General features: G+C 43.8%; 1 protein-coding gene across 3 annotated transcripts in view; it reads right to left on the bottom strand.

The window, feature by feature from the left end:
* The window catches only part of THSD4 (thrombospondin type 1 domain containing 4), a 676,681-nt gene that overhangs the window by 108,591 nt on the left and 554,740 nt on the right, over positions 1–13,350 (bottom strand). For all 3 annotated transcript variants that reach the window (XM_088839954.1, XM_055436217.2, XM_088839956.1), the window contains one exon: positions 918–1,122. In XM_088839954.1, the coding sequence (XP_088696080.1) occupies positions 918–1,122 (205 nt within the window). The remainder of the gene's footprint in view (positions 1–917; positions 1,123–13,350) is intronic.

The raw sequence follows: 13,350 nt of genomic DNA, 5'->3' as shown, positions 1-13,350 counted from the left end.
CCCAACTCCACCTCTTCCTTGCTGTGACTTTGTCAAATTACATAAATGCCCTCTGCCTGTCTTCTTGTGTATGAAATGGGGAGGGGAATAGCTCCTGTCCCCTGGGGCTTTGAGAGGGTTCAATGAAATAATACCTGTAAAGCACCAAGAATAATGTCTGGCACATAGTCTGTGCTATTTAAATTCCTGTTACATAACTACTTAAAGAATAAAAATGTATATTGCTATTCATTAAATGATTTTTAAAAATTGCTTTCCTTATACTATTTTGTTAACTGATTAGTCCATGTTTACATGAATTAGAATTACTAAAAATTAACTTGCAGGACCTGATTTGCTTAGCATAAAATCAGCCAGAAACCCAGAAGGAAGACTCAACAAATATCTCCATTTGTGGGAAGATGGGTTAAAAATGGTCTCCCAGTATTGATGATATTGCCCCAAATGATCGTTGAGAGGTTCTGCAGCTTCCTGAAGACACACACATACTGTTGCCCCAGGCTGATGAAGCAGAAAGAAGAGAAAAATGGCTTTTGCCTGAGATTCCTGCAGAGTGAGAGTCTGGACAGGATGATCGACTGCCCCGTCCCCTTGAAATTCCAACAGAAAAAGACTGGCAGATCTCTGGGCTTTTCAAAAATCTTCCCTCATTTCAGATAAATAAAGTAGACCATTCTCAATTTCACAACATTATTTCTCTTGGAAGAAACAAAGGCTGGTTTAAACATTTCCTTCCAAGGAAGACCTTCTTACTTTCTCCGTCTCATTTCAAGGGGACACAAGGTGGTGCTTTGGCATTCTCCAGTGATACCTTCTAAGTGTCCACGGACCTCCGGACACTGCCGTGTCACCATCCTGGAAGGAATAAAGCATCTGAGAACAACAGATGGTTTCCTCTGGAAAAAAGCCAAGCTTACCCAAATAGTTGTTGCTCTTGTACATCTCGGTGATGTTGATTTTTGTGGCTCCTTGGGGAATCTCCACAACTCGGTGGTAGCCCAGGCTGGTGAGGGCATGCTTAAACACACCCGACACAACCTGGCAGCCTGTGTTATCGCCTCCGCACACCCCGCATTTGTCCACAACTTTGTCGGAGCCTAGGTAGTCATCACAGCCAATGCTCTGCAAAGAGGTGGAAAACAAGAGACTCTTGTAGCATATGTCAGGAGAGTCCCAGGGATGAAGGGGACGGGGACCACTGAGGATCGATCGGTGGGTCTTGAACTGATTGTGTTCCTGCCCCCATCCAGGTCCTGTGGATGAGCAAGTTCCTCCTGCCTTTCACTCAACAGAACTTTACTGAGCACCTTCTTTGGGCAAAGAACTTCTTTTCTAGGTATGTGCGAAATGTACGTTGCAGCGGCGAGGTGGGGGGGTCTCAGATAGTAAAGTGAAAGTGTTAGTCGCTCAGTCAGTCCAACTCTTGGTGACCCCATGAACTATATCCCACCAAGCTCCTCTGTCCGTGGGACTCTCCAGCCAAGAATACTGGAGTGGGTTGCCATTTCCTTCTCTAGGGGATCTTCCCAACCCAGCGATCAAACTCGGGTTTCCTGCATTGCAGGCAGATTCTTTATAGTCTGAGCCACTGTAGCAGACCCGAAGTAAAACAAGCACATCTGGTGGTAGTAAATGCTCAAGAGAAGAGTAACACAGGGAAAATGAATAAGGAGGATGTAGGGGTTGGACATTTATTTACACAGGGAAGACACTGAAGTTGTCCAGGAAACCCATCCCGCGTTGGAAGATTTTGGGACCACGATAAGCACTGCACCTAAAACTGGGGTCTGTCCCATCTTCTGTTCTAAATGACAGACAATACAAACACTTAGCCAACAACCCCCAAAAGTAGTGTTCTCAGGCCCTGTTTCTTAGGAAATTAAATCAAATTGGGTAAGATCTGGATCCCTGCTGGTCTCTGTGTCTCTGAAACATGGAGCAGTAGGACTTCCGTGGCTCTTCCAAAGCATTTTTCCCAGGGCAGAAAGGTACAGGAAAGCAAGTGACAGAAACATCAGTAAACTGGATGATATGCATCTAAATAACAGGATACTATCTGTAGAGGCAGTCTCCCATCAGGGTTTAAAGGAAATCTGGCCTTCTTGCATTTCCTCCCCTGAACAATCTTCCCATTATTCATCCCAAGATCTTTTTGCTTTATCTTTCCCCTCCCTATTCATGTATCTCTTAGGGCAATTAAGCCTTAGGACAGAATGGAATGATTTTCACAGAATCCTTTTCCACCACTGATTCCATAGGACTCACATTCATGTATCCTGAATTTAAAGTTAGGATGTGTGGTCTGCACAGAGAAGTTTCTGTCACAGTTCTGCAGGCAGACAGAAGTGAGCTGATTGCAGTCTGGACAATGAAATATCAGGATGACAGTATTTATTTCACTGGGTTAAGGGGACAGGAAATGATACTTGAAATTAGAAAGGTACTCTACAACTTGAGAGACATTTGTTGAATCACAGGGTTGCGATGGTTCTGGAATTCTAAAAGCAGTCATCAAACCCCACCTCAGGGGCAAAGTGGTCAGCAAACCATTCAAAGTCCACCTTGAATTTTGTTAAACAATCCTGGGTCTGTTCATGTGCGTCCTACAGGTCCAATCTTAGAGACAGAGTCAAATCAAAAGGTGTTCATTCTCCCCCAGCCCAATGCCTACTTCGTGTTTTGACTGACATCTCTCTGCAGACACTGTACATCGGTGTTATTACTTCCATATTCCTGCATGCACATTAGTCCATCAACGATAACTGGTCTTTCTTCACAAATAGCCTCTCTGTAAAACATTATTTCTGACAATAACAGAACATCATCTCAGTATGTTCCTACACATCCCATTAACCTTTCAAAATGCCATGTTTCCTATGTATTTCTCCTCCCTCAAATAGTTCTTGCCCTCACCCCATGCACACTGGAGCAGAAAAATAAGGAAAATGCTTTCCGTGCGTGGTTTCTACCCCACACTCCTGCTCTGGGTTCTCCTTTGCTTTCAAATAAGCAAGCACACAAACAAAAACCTACCATCAGAAAAAGTTTGGGAAAGTAGGTCCCACTTTGCTAAAGAAAGATGCTGACTGAATTAAGAAGATGCCTCTGATGGTCACTGATGGGGAGATGAACCGAGAAGCTGGCAGCACTCTCTCCCTGCCCTAGCAATATCTAACTTTCCTCCCTTCCCCCAACCACGATCCATTCTTGCTACCCCTGGACTCAACGTCTCCCAGATGGAGCTCATTCCCTTGGGGTACTCCAGGTCAATTAAAGAATGGGTATCAAGACATAGTAGTAGGAAAAAACACTGAGGAACCAGGAAACTTGCTCATAGACAGACATGGTTGAAGTGTAGTTTTGCTAGGAGGGATCAAAGGACGCTGGAGAATTCAGCTGAGTTTCTTAAGGATCTTGTTTGCCAGGGTGAAGAATGGGAATTTTATTACTGTATCAACAACCACTGGGTGTCTGAAGAAGGTGAGGGCCACCCTCAGATTTTGTTCAGACGATAACCTTGGCTGTAGCTGGGACTGAGTCTTAGAGAGGGGAGAAGAGGCAGTCTAGCGAGTTCTTCTCTTGTCAGTGGGGTGTATGGTCTATTTCAGGAATGAACAAGAGCTTTCGAAGATGGGGGCTGACAGTGCATGAATCCTCAGCCCCCAGCCCAGTTAGAGTGGGACAATCACAAAGAAATTATACAGCCATAGATTGCTTCAGACAACCCAGACACAGACAAAAAAGCACTCTATCGTGTAAATCAGACACTATATTAAAATGTTTTGCACAGTGCAATTGATCTCCCACTGGATTTCCTATACAGCCCAGACACTCCTGATAAATCTAGATGGGCAGAGGGAGGGCTTACAGCAGTTTTTCCTGGGCTGGGGGTTGCCTTCAGAGAAGTATGTGGTGGCACAAGTGATGGCAAGAACTGAAGATAACATCCTGCCTTCCCAGAACCTATCTCTGGACTCTGGGTTCACTCCTTAAAAGAGAAGTCAGAAGAAGGTGTGTGTGTGTGTGTGTGTGTCAGAACCTTCATTGAGGAATGTCAAGGGGCTAACAGAGCACACTTCTAGGGTTCCAATGTGTGTGTGTGTGTGTGTGAGAACCTTCGTTGAGGAATGTCAAGGGGCTAACAGAGCACACTTCTAGGGTTCCAGTGGCTACCCAGGGCCTCTGAAAGACTGGGTTGCCATGGAGGTGTTAAATGTCTTACATGCAGGTCACAAAGCAGGAGGGACAATCCTATAACATGAACTGGGTGGAGGACATGCTTTTAAGATTTTTATTTTTAACACTGTGACCACAGGCAAATTACCTATCTGCATAGGGCTTCTCCTGCATAGGGCTATGATGAGTATCTGATGATATAAAGAGAGAAAATTTGAACTTGGAGTCCAGGCAGGGCATGGCTAAGGAAGTGACCTTTGGGCTAGAATCTGAAAAACAAGAAGGATCATTTATGTCAAGATCGAAACATGTAAACACGCATTTTATCATTGATGTTGTTGAGTGACTGCACCAGGCGGGCCATCTGGGAAATGCTTGGCTGAATCTGCCACAGGTCCTGCCTATGGGAATATGACTCTAACTGGGGGGATAAGACATACATGCAGAAAATGCCATGCTAATAGGCAATGAGGAGTCCCTGCATCCTCTATGTCATGCTGAGTCAGATCAACTCACTTTTAGAAGGCTGATAATTACCAATGGGGCAGATAAGTCTGGAGAATGTGGCAATATCCCAGTCTGAACTAGGGGAATAGTGATGGCAGGAAGAGGATTTCAGAGATGCTTAGGAAGCAAAACGGACAGGTCTTTGTGAGGAGGAAGGGAGCTCCATTTGTCGTCCTCTGCTTCTTCTTCCTGCTCCTCCTTAGTCTTGTCATACCTAACATTTACAGTCTTTGTCATATTCCAGGTCCTTTGAATATACAGTTTTCTCATTTACTCTTAAAAGCAATCTATACTATTGCTGAAAAACTAGGAAGATAGGACTTAAGGGACAGATTAGGTTAACTGACCCAAGGCCATTCTGCTAATAAGTGGTGGGGCTGGATCTGAAGCCAGAGCCCATGCTTATAACTATTATGCAAAAACTGTCCCCCTCCAAAGGATGGGAGGTCACAATGAGGGTTCAAGCATTATTGAAGGAGCGGATGGTAGCAGTGACCTAGGTGTTACCCCAGCGACAGTGAGAGCCTGGTCCAGGAGTGACTCTGGCATTCTCCCCTTTCAACATTATGGAGTATCAAACACATCATGTGCCTCTCACACACACACTATTTTAACACTATACACACAGTAAGTGAATAAATATTTTGGCTCATCTTCCTATCACATTACCTTCTTATTGTTATAACTTTTCATTTTGAAATAGTTCTTAATACTCACAAAAAGCTATAAAAACAGTACAGAGCATTTCAGTGACCCCATCACCCAGCCTCCCTTGAGAACAACATCTCACATTGTCAAAACCACGTATATCATGCATATCAGTCTATTAAATCAAGAATAAACTTCATTTGGGTTTTGGCATTTTTTAACCTACACTTTATCTTGGTGTATATGTCTACAAAATTTTATCACATGTCTGGACTTGGGTGCTATGTTACTTTCTTTAAAGCAGCTGGTATTCTCCTCCAAAACATGGCCGGGTAAATTGATAAGGGGAGCTGACGTCATTTACCAGGAAAAGCAGTTCGGCGTGATGGAAAGAATGTTGTACTGGGAATCAGGCAACCTGAAGCTCAGTCCTGGCTCAGTCCCTGACTTACGTGTGATGCTGGATGGGTTGCTTCTCTCTGAGCTTGGCGCTGAAAACATTTCTACCATCATCCAGACCTACGTGGGACAGTGCTCAAAAGTGAATCTGAAGTTAATCCTGGTTTTGCATATCAGAAGTTGGTCAACTGGTCTCTGATGGCATGACTTAATAGCGCTGGTCTATGGAGAAGACTCCTGAGAGTCCCTTGGACTGCAAGGAGATCCAACCAGTCCATTCTAAAGGAGATCAATCCTGGGTGTTCATTGGAAGGACTGATGCTAAAGCTGAAACTGCAATACTTTGGCCACCTCATGCGACGAGTTGACTCACTGGAAAAGACTCTGATGCTGGGAAAGGTTGGGGGCGGGAGGAGAAGGGGACAACAGAGAATGAGATGGCTGGATGGCATCACCGACTCTGTGGACATGAGTTTGAGTGAACTCCGGGAGTTGGTGATGGACAGGGAGGCCTGGCGTGCTGTGATTCATGGGGTAGCAGAGTCGGACACGACTGAGCTACTAGACTGAACTGAACTGAACTGATGCCTATAATGGGCTTTCCTGGTGACTCAGAGATAATCTGCCTGCCAATGCAGGAGATGAGGGTTTGATCCCTGGGTTGGGAAGATCCCCTGGGGAAGGAAATGGCAACCCGCTCTAGTATTCATGCCTGGGAAATCCCATAGACAGAGAAGACTGGCAGCTATAGTGCATGGGGGTCACAAAAGAGCAACTGAGTGACCAAACCCAACAACAACAAGTCTCTAAACTCTTTCAGAGGCACCACCCAAGGGCTAGCAGTGGACTCAGAAGGTGACACTGGAGTCTGCTAGAGCTAGGTCTTGTCATGCGTCCCCACTTAGGAGTGCTGCATCATTGGACGCGTCAATTAGCCATTCTGAGCCTCAGTGTATCTATGACTGGGGTGGCACCTCCTAGCACAGTTGCGAAGACTGAATGATATAAACACAGAAGGCATTTAGCAGGATGCTGTGATAGGGTGGCTTCCCAGAAAACATTGGGTTTATCATTGTCTTTACAGACTTGGTTTTATCTGGAATCCATCCATTTTAAAGTAAATCCCATCACATGGAAGTGCTCAGACTCACTCCTACTTCTATAGCACTTTCTATTACTTCTCAGTTGTAGATATTCTCTTCTTCTTTCGGAGAAATTCAGAGAAGTCTGAAGAGCTAAGAAAAGGCCAAGTTCACCAAAAACGCAAGGCACCTTATGTGGTTCACTTGCATCCTTACTCCTCCAATAGTACCAAGTGAAAATGGACAGAACAAGCATCTGGTCCTTGGGCTATCTTTATTTCATCTCTCTCTTTCTTTTTTTCTGCTCATCACGTACTGTCATTCAAAAGAGATATTTCTTGTTGTTACAAAGGTGATTGGACAACCATCAGATATCCTTTTACTCTTCCAGTGATTTTTGCAACATGTTGTAGGAAAATTTTGCATGTTGCAAGCCATCACAGGAGAAATTGCTCAAGAATTGCCCCCAATTGTGTGCCAAAATTAACCTACATGAAATTTCCTGTGGGAAATGAGCAATCTGGATGACATATTTGGTGGTGAAATTCACAGGGAGGAGGCCTCTGTACATCATGGCAGGGTAGGCTGGTGCCAGGCGTACAGATACTAGAGCTTTGGACTCCCTAATGGGAAGCAGATGTTTCTACGTGTGCTCAGTAAACATACCAGATAGAGTAACCTCCACCGGTTGGCCAGATGACACCAACAGGTAAAAAAAGTGCCTTAATAACCATGCTGTCACAACAGTGTGGGAGAACAGTATCATTAAAATGATTAGTCGTTAACACCAATGTACTTATATTTATGCTGAACTAATTCGTGGAAATATATATGGATTCCAAAACTTCTATTCACGACATCCTGTTGAAAGAAATTCTTGGGCTTATGATAAATATCTCCTTCTTTCTACAGTCAGGAATGTAGATCAATACCACCTTCCTGGAAAGCTATTTAGCAAAAAAAATACTGTTTGACCCAGGAATTCTTCTTCTTCTTTTGTTTTGCTTTAGAATTTTATTTGTTTGTTTTTGGCTGTGCTGGTTCTTTCTTGCTGGGCAGACCTATTCTAGTTGTGTTGTGTGAGCTTCTCATTGCAGTGGCTTTTCTTTTTGCGGAGCATGGGCTCTAGGATGCCGCAGGCTCCAGTAGTTGAGATTCCTGGGCTCCAGAGCACAGGCTCAATAGTTGTGGGGCACAGGCTTAGTTGCTCGTCGGCCTGTGGGATCTTCCTGGATTAGGGATTGAACTCATGTCTCCTGAATTGGCAGGTGGATTCTTTACCACTGAGCTACCATGGAAGCCTCCAAGAATTCTTCTTCTAGGAATTTACACTAAGGAAATTATAAGAAGCCAACAATTTCTGTGTGATGGATCTCATTACCATATTTTTATTAATAAAAAATGGAAACATCTTAAATGTCCAACATAGGGAAATAGTTACACAATAAACAAAAATTCTCTGGGAAATACTGGATGGATCTTTTCCCAGTTGTTCTCTCATTAAAATCTTCCAGTGCTTGTGCCTACATGATTGACTCTCAATACAGTTCAGTAAATGTTTCCTGAGGACCCCATACTATGTGCAAATACAGGGCTAGGCAGGAGAGACAGGAAGGTAAAACCAACCTGGTTCCTACTAAAAACTTACAGGCCAAATCAGGGGTCATCAAACTACTGGACAAATCTGGCCACCACCTGTTTTTACAAATAAAGATTTATTGGAACACAAACATGCCCATTAGTTATTGCGGGGACTGCTTTTGTGTTACAACAGCAGGGTTGAGTCGCTGAGACAGAGATCATGAAGTGGAGCAAGATGCTATGGTCCTTATCGTCATGTCCTCAGCTTAACTTTCATCCGTGGAAAACTTAAGCCAAAGACTAAGTTTAATCAGAGAAGTGAGAAAATGTGGAAACAAAGGAAAACAGTCAATGGGAAATAATAACTTCCTAGCAGCAGCAGTAGCAGCAGTCATTTAGCATAGTCAAGGACTTCCAGTTCCTTCTCAAGGGTGACAGATAATATTCTGAGCCATATCCTGTGAGCTGTCTTATAGATACTAAAACACTCACCAGGTGAAAGAAGTTAACTGCATGATGACCAGATTGTAGCTGTGAAATAAGCTGCCACAATTCCAAGAACTGGCCTCAAGAAATGGAAACAAACCGATCCTGGAACTGAAGATTAACTATACTTAATCTAGATGATGCTGGTCAGACCACTGATGACCAGTGGTCAAGATGACTGTCAGAACTGATTGTGCTATTTCTGTATGTAGCCCCTCCCTCAACCTATAAAAGCCCTTGCCCACTGATCGTCAGTGTGGGGCAAACAACCTCTGGACAGGCATCTGCCCTCCTACCCCTGGCTGCTGGCATCCAAAACAAAGCAAACTTTCCTTTCCACCAACCTGGCCTCTTTAATAGCTTTTGAGCAGCGAGCAGCCGGACCCTACTTTTAGATACAATAGTATGGCCCACAAAGCCTAAAATATTTGTTTTAGTGATTTATATATTTAAAAAAAGCAACCCCTATTCTAAATCAAAAGGCAGACACGATGCCATCTTTCAATATGGTGTGTAAATGTTCAGAGGGAAGGATGCAGAGCCCTGCACAGACAAGACAGAAGCTGAACTTGATGGCTCCAGTCTGCCCCTGACGGCCCTCATCCTGCATCACACCCTGCTCACTTGATTTGTCTCAATGTGTCTCAATTGTAAGATGCAAGGCCAAGAGTTACCTTCCATCTCAGTCATTTTCTTTTTCCCCCTTGAGCAGAAAACGCATACTTTTCAAACAAAACCTCATGCAGAAACAGAGAGACATTAGAAAAGCAGAATTATTCTGTTGAAGAAGGACTGGAAGGGTTTGGAAGCCCCATGTCTTGTCATCCTGCTGGCTCTTCTTCCTCATGGCCAGGGTTTCTCAACTGTAAATCTAGCGCCATTTTGGCCCAAATAGTTCTTGGTTGTGGGAACTGTCTTCTGCGCTGTGGGATGGTTAGCAACAGCCCTGGTTTCTATCTTCTGGATGCCAGTAGCCACCCCCTGCCTCAGTATGACAAACAAAAATATCTGCATAGGCGTGCGAACATGGGTGCTCAGCTGTGTCCAACTCCTTACAACCCCATAGACAGTCACACTCCTCAGTCCATGGAATTTTCCAAGCAAGAATACTCCTTGTCCAGGGGATCTTCCCAACCCAGGGATTGAACCTGTGTCTCTTGCATTGGCAGGTGGTTTCTTTACCACCTGAGCTACTGGAGTAGGCATTGCCAAATGTCCCCTTGGGAACAAAACCACTCCCGGTTGAGAAGTACTGCTCTAGTTTATTCCACAGTTCATGGGAGACCTAAAAGAACAGATACCCCAGAAAAAAGCTTTAAAACAGTGGCAATTTTATGGAAGTGCAAAACAGTTATCTGTAAATGTCAGAAGCTAATGAGCAAAGAATACGTAATTATCCATCCAGTCTTAAAAAACACTTCCCCATTGCCATCAAGCTGCCTTCTAGAGCCCTTGAAGCTTGCCTTTTGGCATAACTTCAATATAAGCACATAAGTACTGGAAAGAGCACAGTGCCTGGCATACAGGAGGTGCATAGTAAGTGTCTGTTAAATGAGGGAGCAGTTTGGTTGAGGAACCAAGAGAATAAAGTTATAGGAACCAATTTGTTTCTTCAACTGAATCATCTTGAAGTCTCCTCTGGTGCTAAACTGTTTCTGGGGATAAAAGGGGTACAGTCCTGATGTGAAAAAATCCTGCCATGTCTAAAGGAGAAATTTGCTTCATGTAGACAAAATTAAATTGGAAACAAGAATCAACAGGAACCAAACTAACAATGTCATTCATTGGAAGGGAAGAAATTGTGCCTGGGATAAAAGGTATTCTGGCTTCCTTAATGAAGGCAATTGTGAAACTGGCAATCTGGCTTTAATCAAGCTTTTGGCTGTCCCTTTTCAGTACTTCATCTCATTTCATTAGAGAATAGCACCTTACCAAGTGACTCAACTGGAAGAAAATGTTGGCACCCTCCTAGGATAAAATTGGGTGAGAATCAACTACACCAATGTTTAGAAATCTGAGGGATGGGATCCTGAGAGGGAACATTTGATATGCAGTGAGAAAATTACCAACCCTTCTCCTCCTAAGGTCATCTTTCCCCGGAGACTGGGGCTATTTCAAACTCTAAAATTTCAATGCTTCACTTTCACGATCTTCCTCCCTGATGGACTGAAATGAGGGGGCATGAATGCATTATGACAATCACAACTTCTCTACTGTATTCACAAATGTAAGGTGCCCATATTTTTTAACAGAAAAGGAGAAAGCTCCGAACTTTACTTTTAAAATGTAAGACTGACTGGTAACGTCTCTGTTTAAAGAGAATTCTGTTTAATAGGGAACTCTGCTCAATGTTATGTGGCAGCCTGGATGGGAGCGGGGGTTTGAGGGAGAAAGGACACATGTATATGTGTGGCCGAGTCACTCCACTGTGCACTTGAAACTATCACAGCATCGTTAATTGGCTATACTCCAATATAAAATAAAAAGTTAAAAAAAGAGAGAATTCTGCTTAAAATATCTGGTCAGATTGTATCTTAACTCTATAGGGCTGCCAAGGGGTCAGGACCAGGAAGTTTCTTGCAGAAGGGAGCAGAGAGATGCCATCTACACTTTAAAGGGTGACGTTCTGGAAGCCAGATCACCAGCAAAGCGAGTTGGGCAGATGAGCTGTGCTCCAGGATAGAGGCTGCTTGCACACTGTCCCAGTTTACACGGCCTCCTGGGTGCAGACAGCCCACATCCACAGGTGCAGATCTAACCAGAAGGACCTGGGAGGACCGTGGTCCCTTCGAGGGACCAGAAGGCAATGAGGGAGTCTCATGCTTGTCCCTGTTATTTCCCATAATTCACAGTCTATCTCTAGACCTGCCTGTTTGCATTTTTCTCCACAAGATGGCACCTATAAGCCTTGGTAAAAGGGTACTCCCATAAGCAATAGTTTACGGACAAGAAACAATGGTTAAACATTAGAAGGCATGATAGTCTAGGAACACAAGAAGGGTAGATTCAGAAATTCAGGGTGACTGCATATTTACTGTGTCCTTATGTGCAAGTTTCTGCCATGTTGTTAAGATGTGATGTTCACTTCTCAAAATGTTTTTGCGGAGCATTTAAAAATGTGGGTGGAATATTCAGGCTTTCTATTTCCAGAAGGTTCAAGAAAATGCTTAAAAATCTATGTGAGTTAAACTTTGGGGGTTAATGGGCTTTCTTGCTGTCACTGGGGGATCTCTTCAGGGTTGGCTGAGAGGACTGATGGAGTGGCAGGAAATGAGAAGGAAAGCTATCAAAGCACGAGGGCTCCATCCTAAGACTCTAGAGTAGGGGAAGGGCACACTAATGCTGTTTCCAGAAGATGCCTGGCACACACAGACAACGGATTACAGATGGAAGAGACTAGAGGTTGAGACGCACAAAGACAGCACATTAGGATGGACACAGAGGGATGGAGGCCCGGACCAGAGAGATGGAATTAGAATGGAGGGCAAGGGCACATGATATAAGGCTGAAGGAACAGCTAACGGATTGAAGACGGATGGTCTGTGGAAGGTAAAGTAAGGAAGACTGGGCAGTCCGTGGCTTTGGAACCTGGAAGACTACTACAGAAGTTTTCCTAGAAAATCAGGTCTTTGATGGAGTCATCTTAGAGCGAGGGTCTGAGAGTCACGATCTTGATCATCATTAATTCGTTCATTAAATTTAGTTATACAAATTCTCTTTCTCTTTTTCACTGGAACTTTCCTCTAGGACACTAAACATTCTTATTTCAGCTTTTTGAATGGAAATCCTTTCAAACCGTACCTATCACTCCTCTGTTTTGATTTTCTTTTTAAAAATAAAGAATAATAAACACTATTGGATCTTCGCTACCCTACTGCTTCAGAAAGTGTGGTCCATGAACTAGCAGCACAGGCATCATCTGAGAGCTCCTTAGAAACCCCGGGCTCCATCGTGGACTTAATGAAACAGGGTCTAGATTCGAGCAGCATCCTTGGGTGAGCTCTGTGCCATCTGAGATCATTTCCAGGTCACTTTTTGTTTACTCCAAGTCCTTTATACTTTTCTCAAGTTGCACAACAAACTCTCCCATCCAGTCAAAATAATGACAACACAACCTTATCACCTTCTTGGTTAAAAATAAAAAAAGAAATAATGCCTTTGGAAAGTTTTTCTCTGTGATGTTTTTAACAGGGAGAGGGACAGAGGAGAGACATCGCATCTACAAACACAGTATCTTGAGAATGGTGCTGGACAGTAGGGATGTCTCCAGGAGCCCCAGTCCCTTGCTTCACAGATGAAGAACCAAGTTTGGGGAGGGAAGTGATTTCTCCAGGGTGGCAGAGAGAGGACTTCCTTGCCAGAGTCTCCTTTTTATACTATGATGTCCCCTTCCTCTTTCCAAGGTCGGGGTTTACTGTTTCCTCACTCAAATGGTCTATGCTCTTTTTTTTTCTCCTTAAGCGAAGTGAAG

The sequence above is a fragment of the Moschus berezovskii genome, chromosome 9 (assembly GCF_049115385.1).
Source record: "Moschus berezovskii isolate FMDL1 chromosome 9, NW_MosBer_1.0, whole genome shotgun sequence".
Lineage (NCBI taxonomy): Eukaryota > Metazoa > Chordata > Mammalia > Artiodactyla > Moschidae > Moschus > Moschus berezovskii.
The sequence above is the reverse complement of the archived record's forward strand: the minus strand, read 5'-3'. Positions and strand labels throughout refer to the sequence as shown.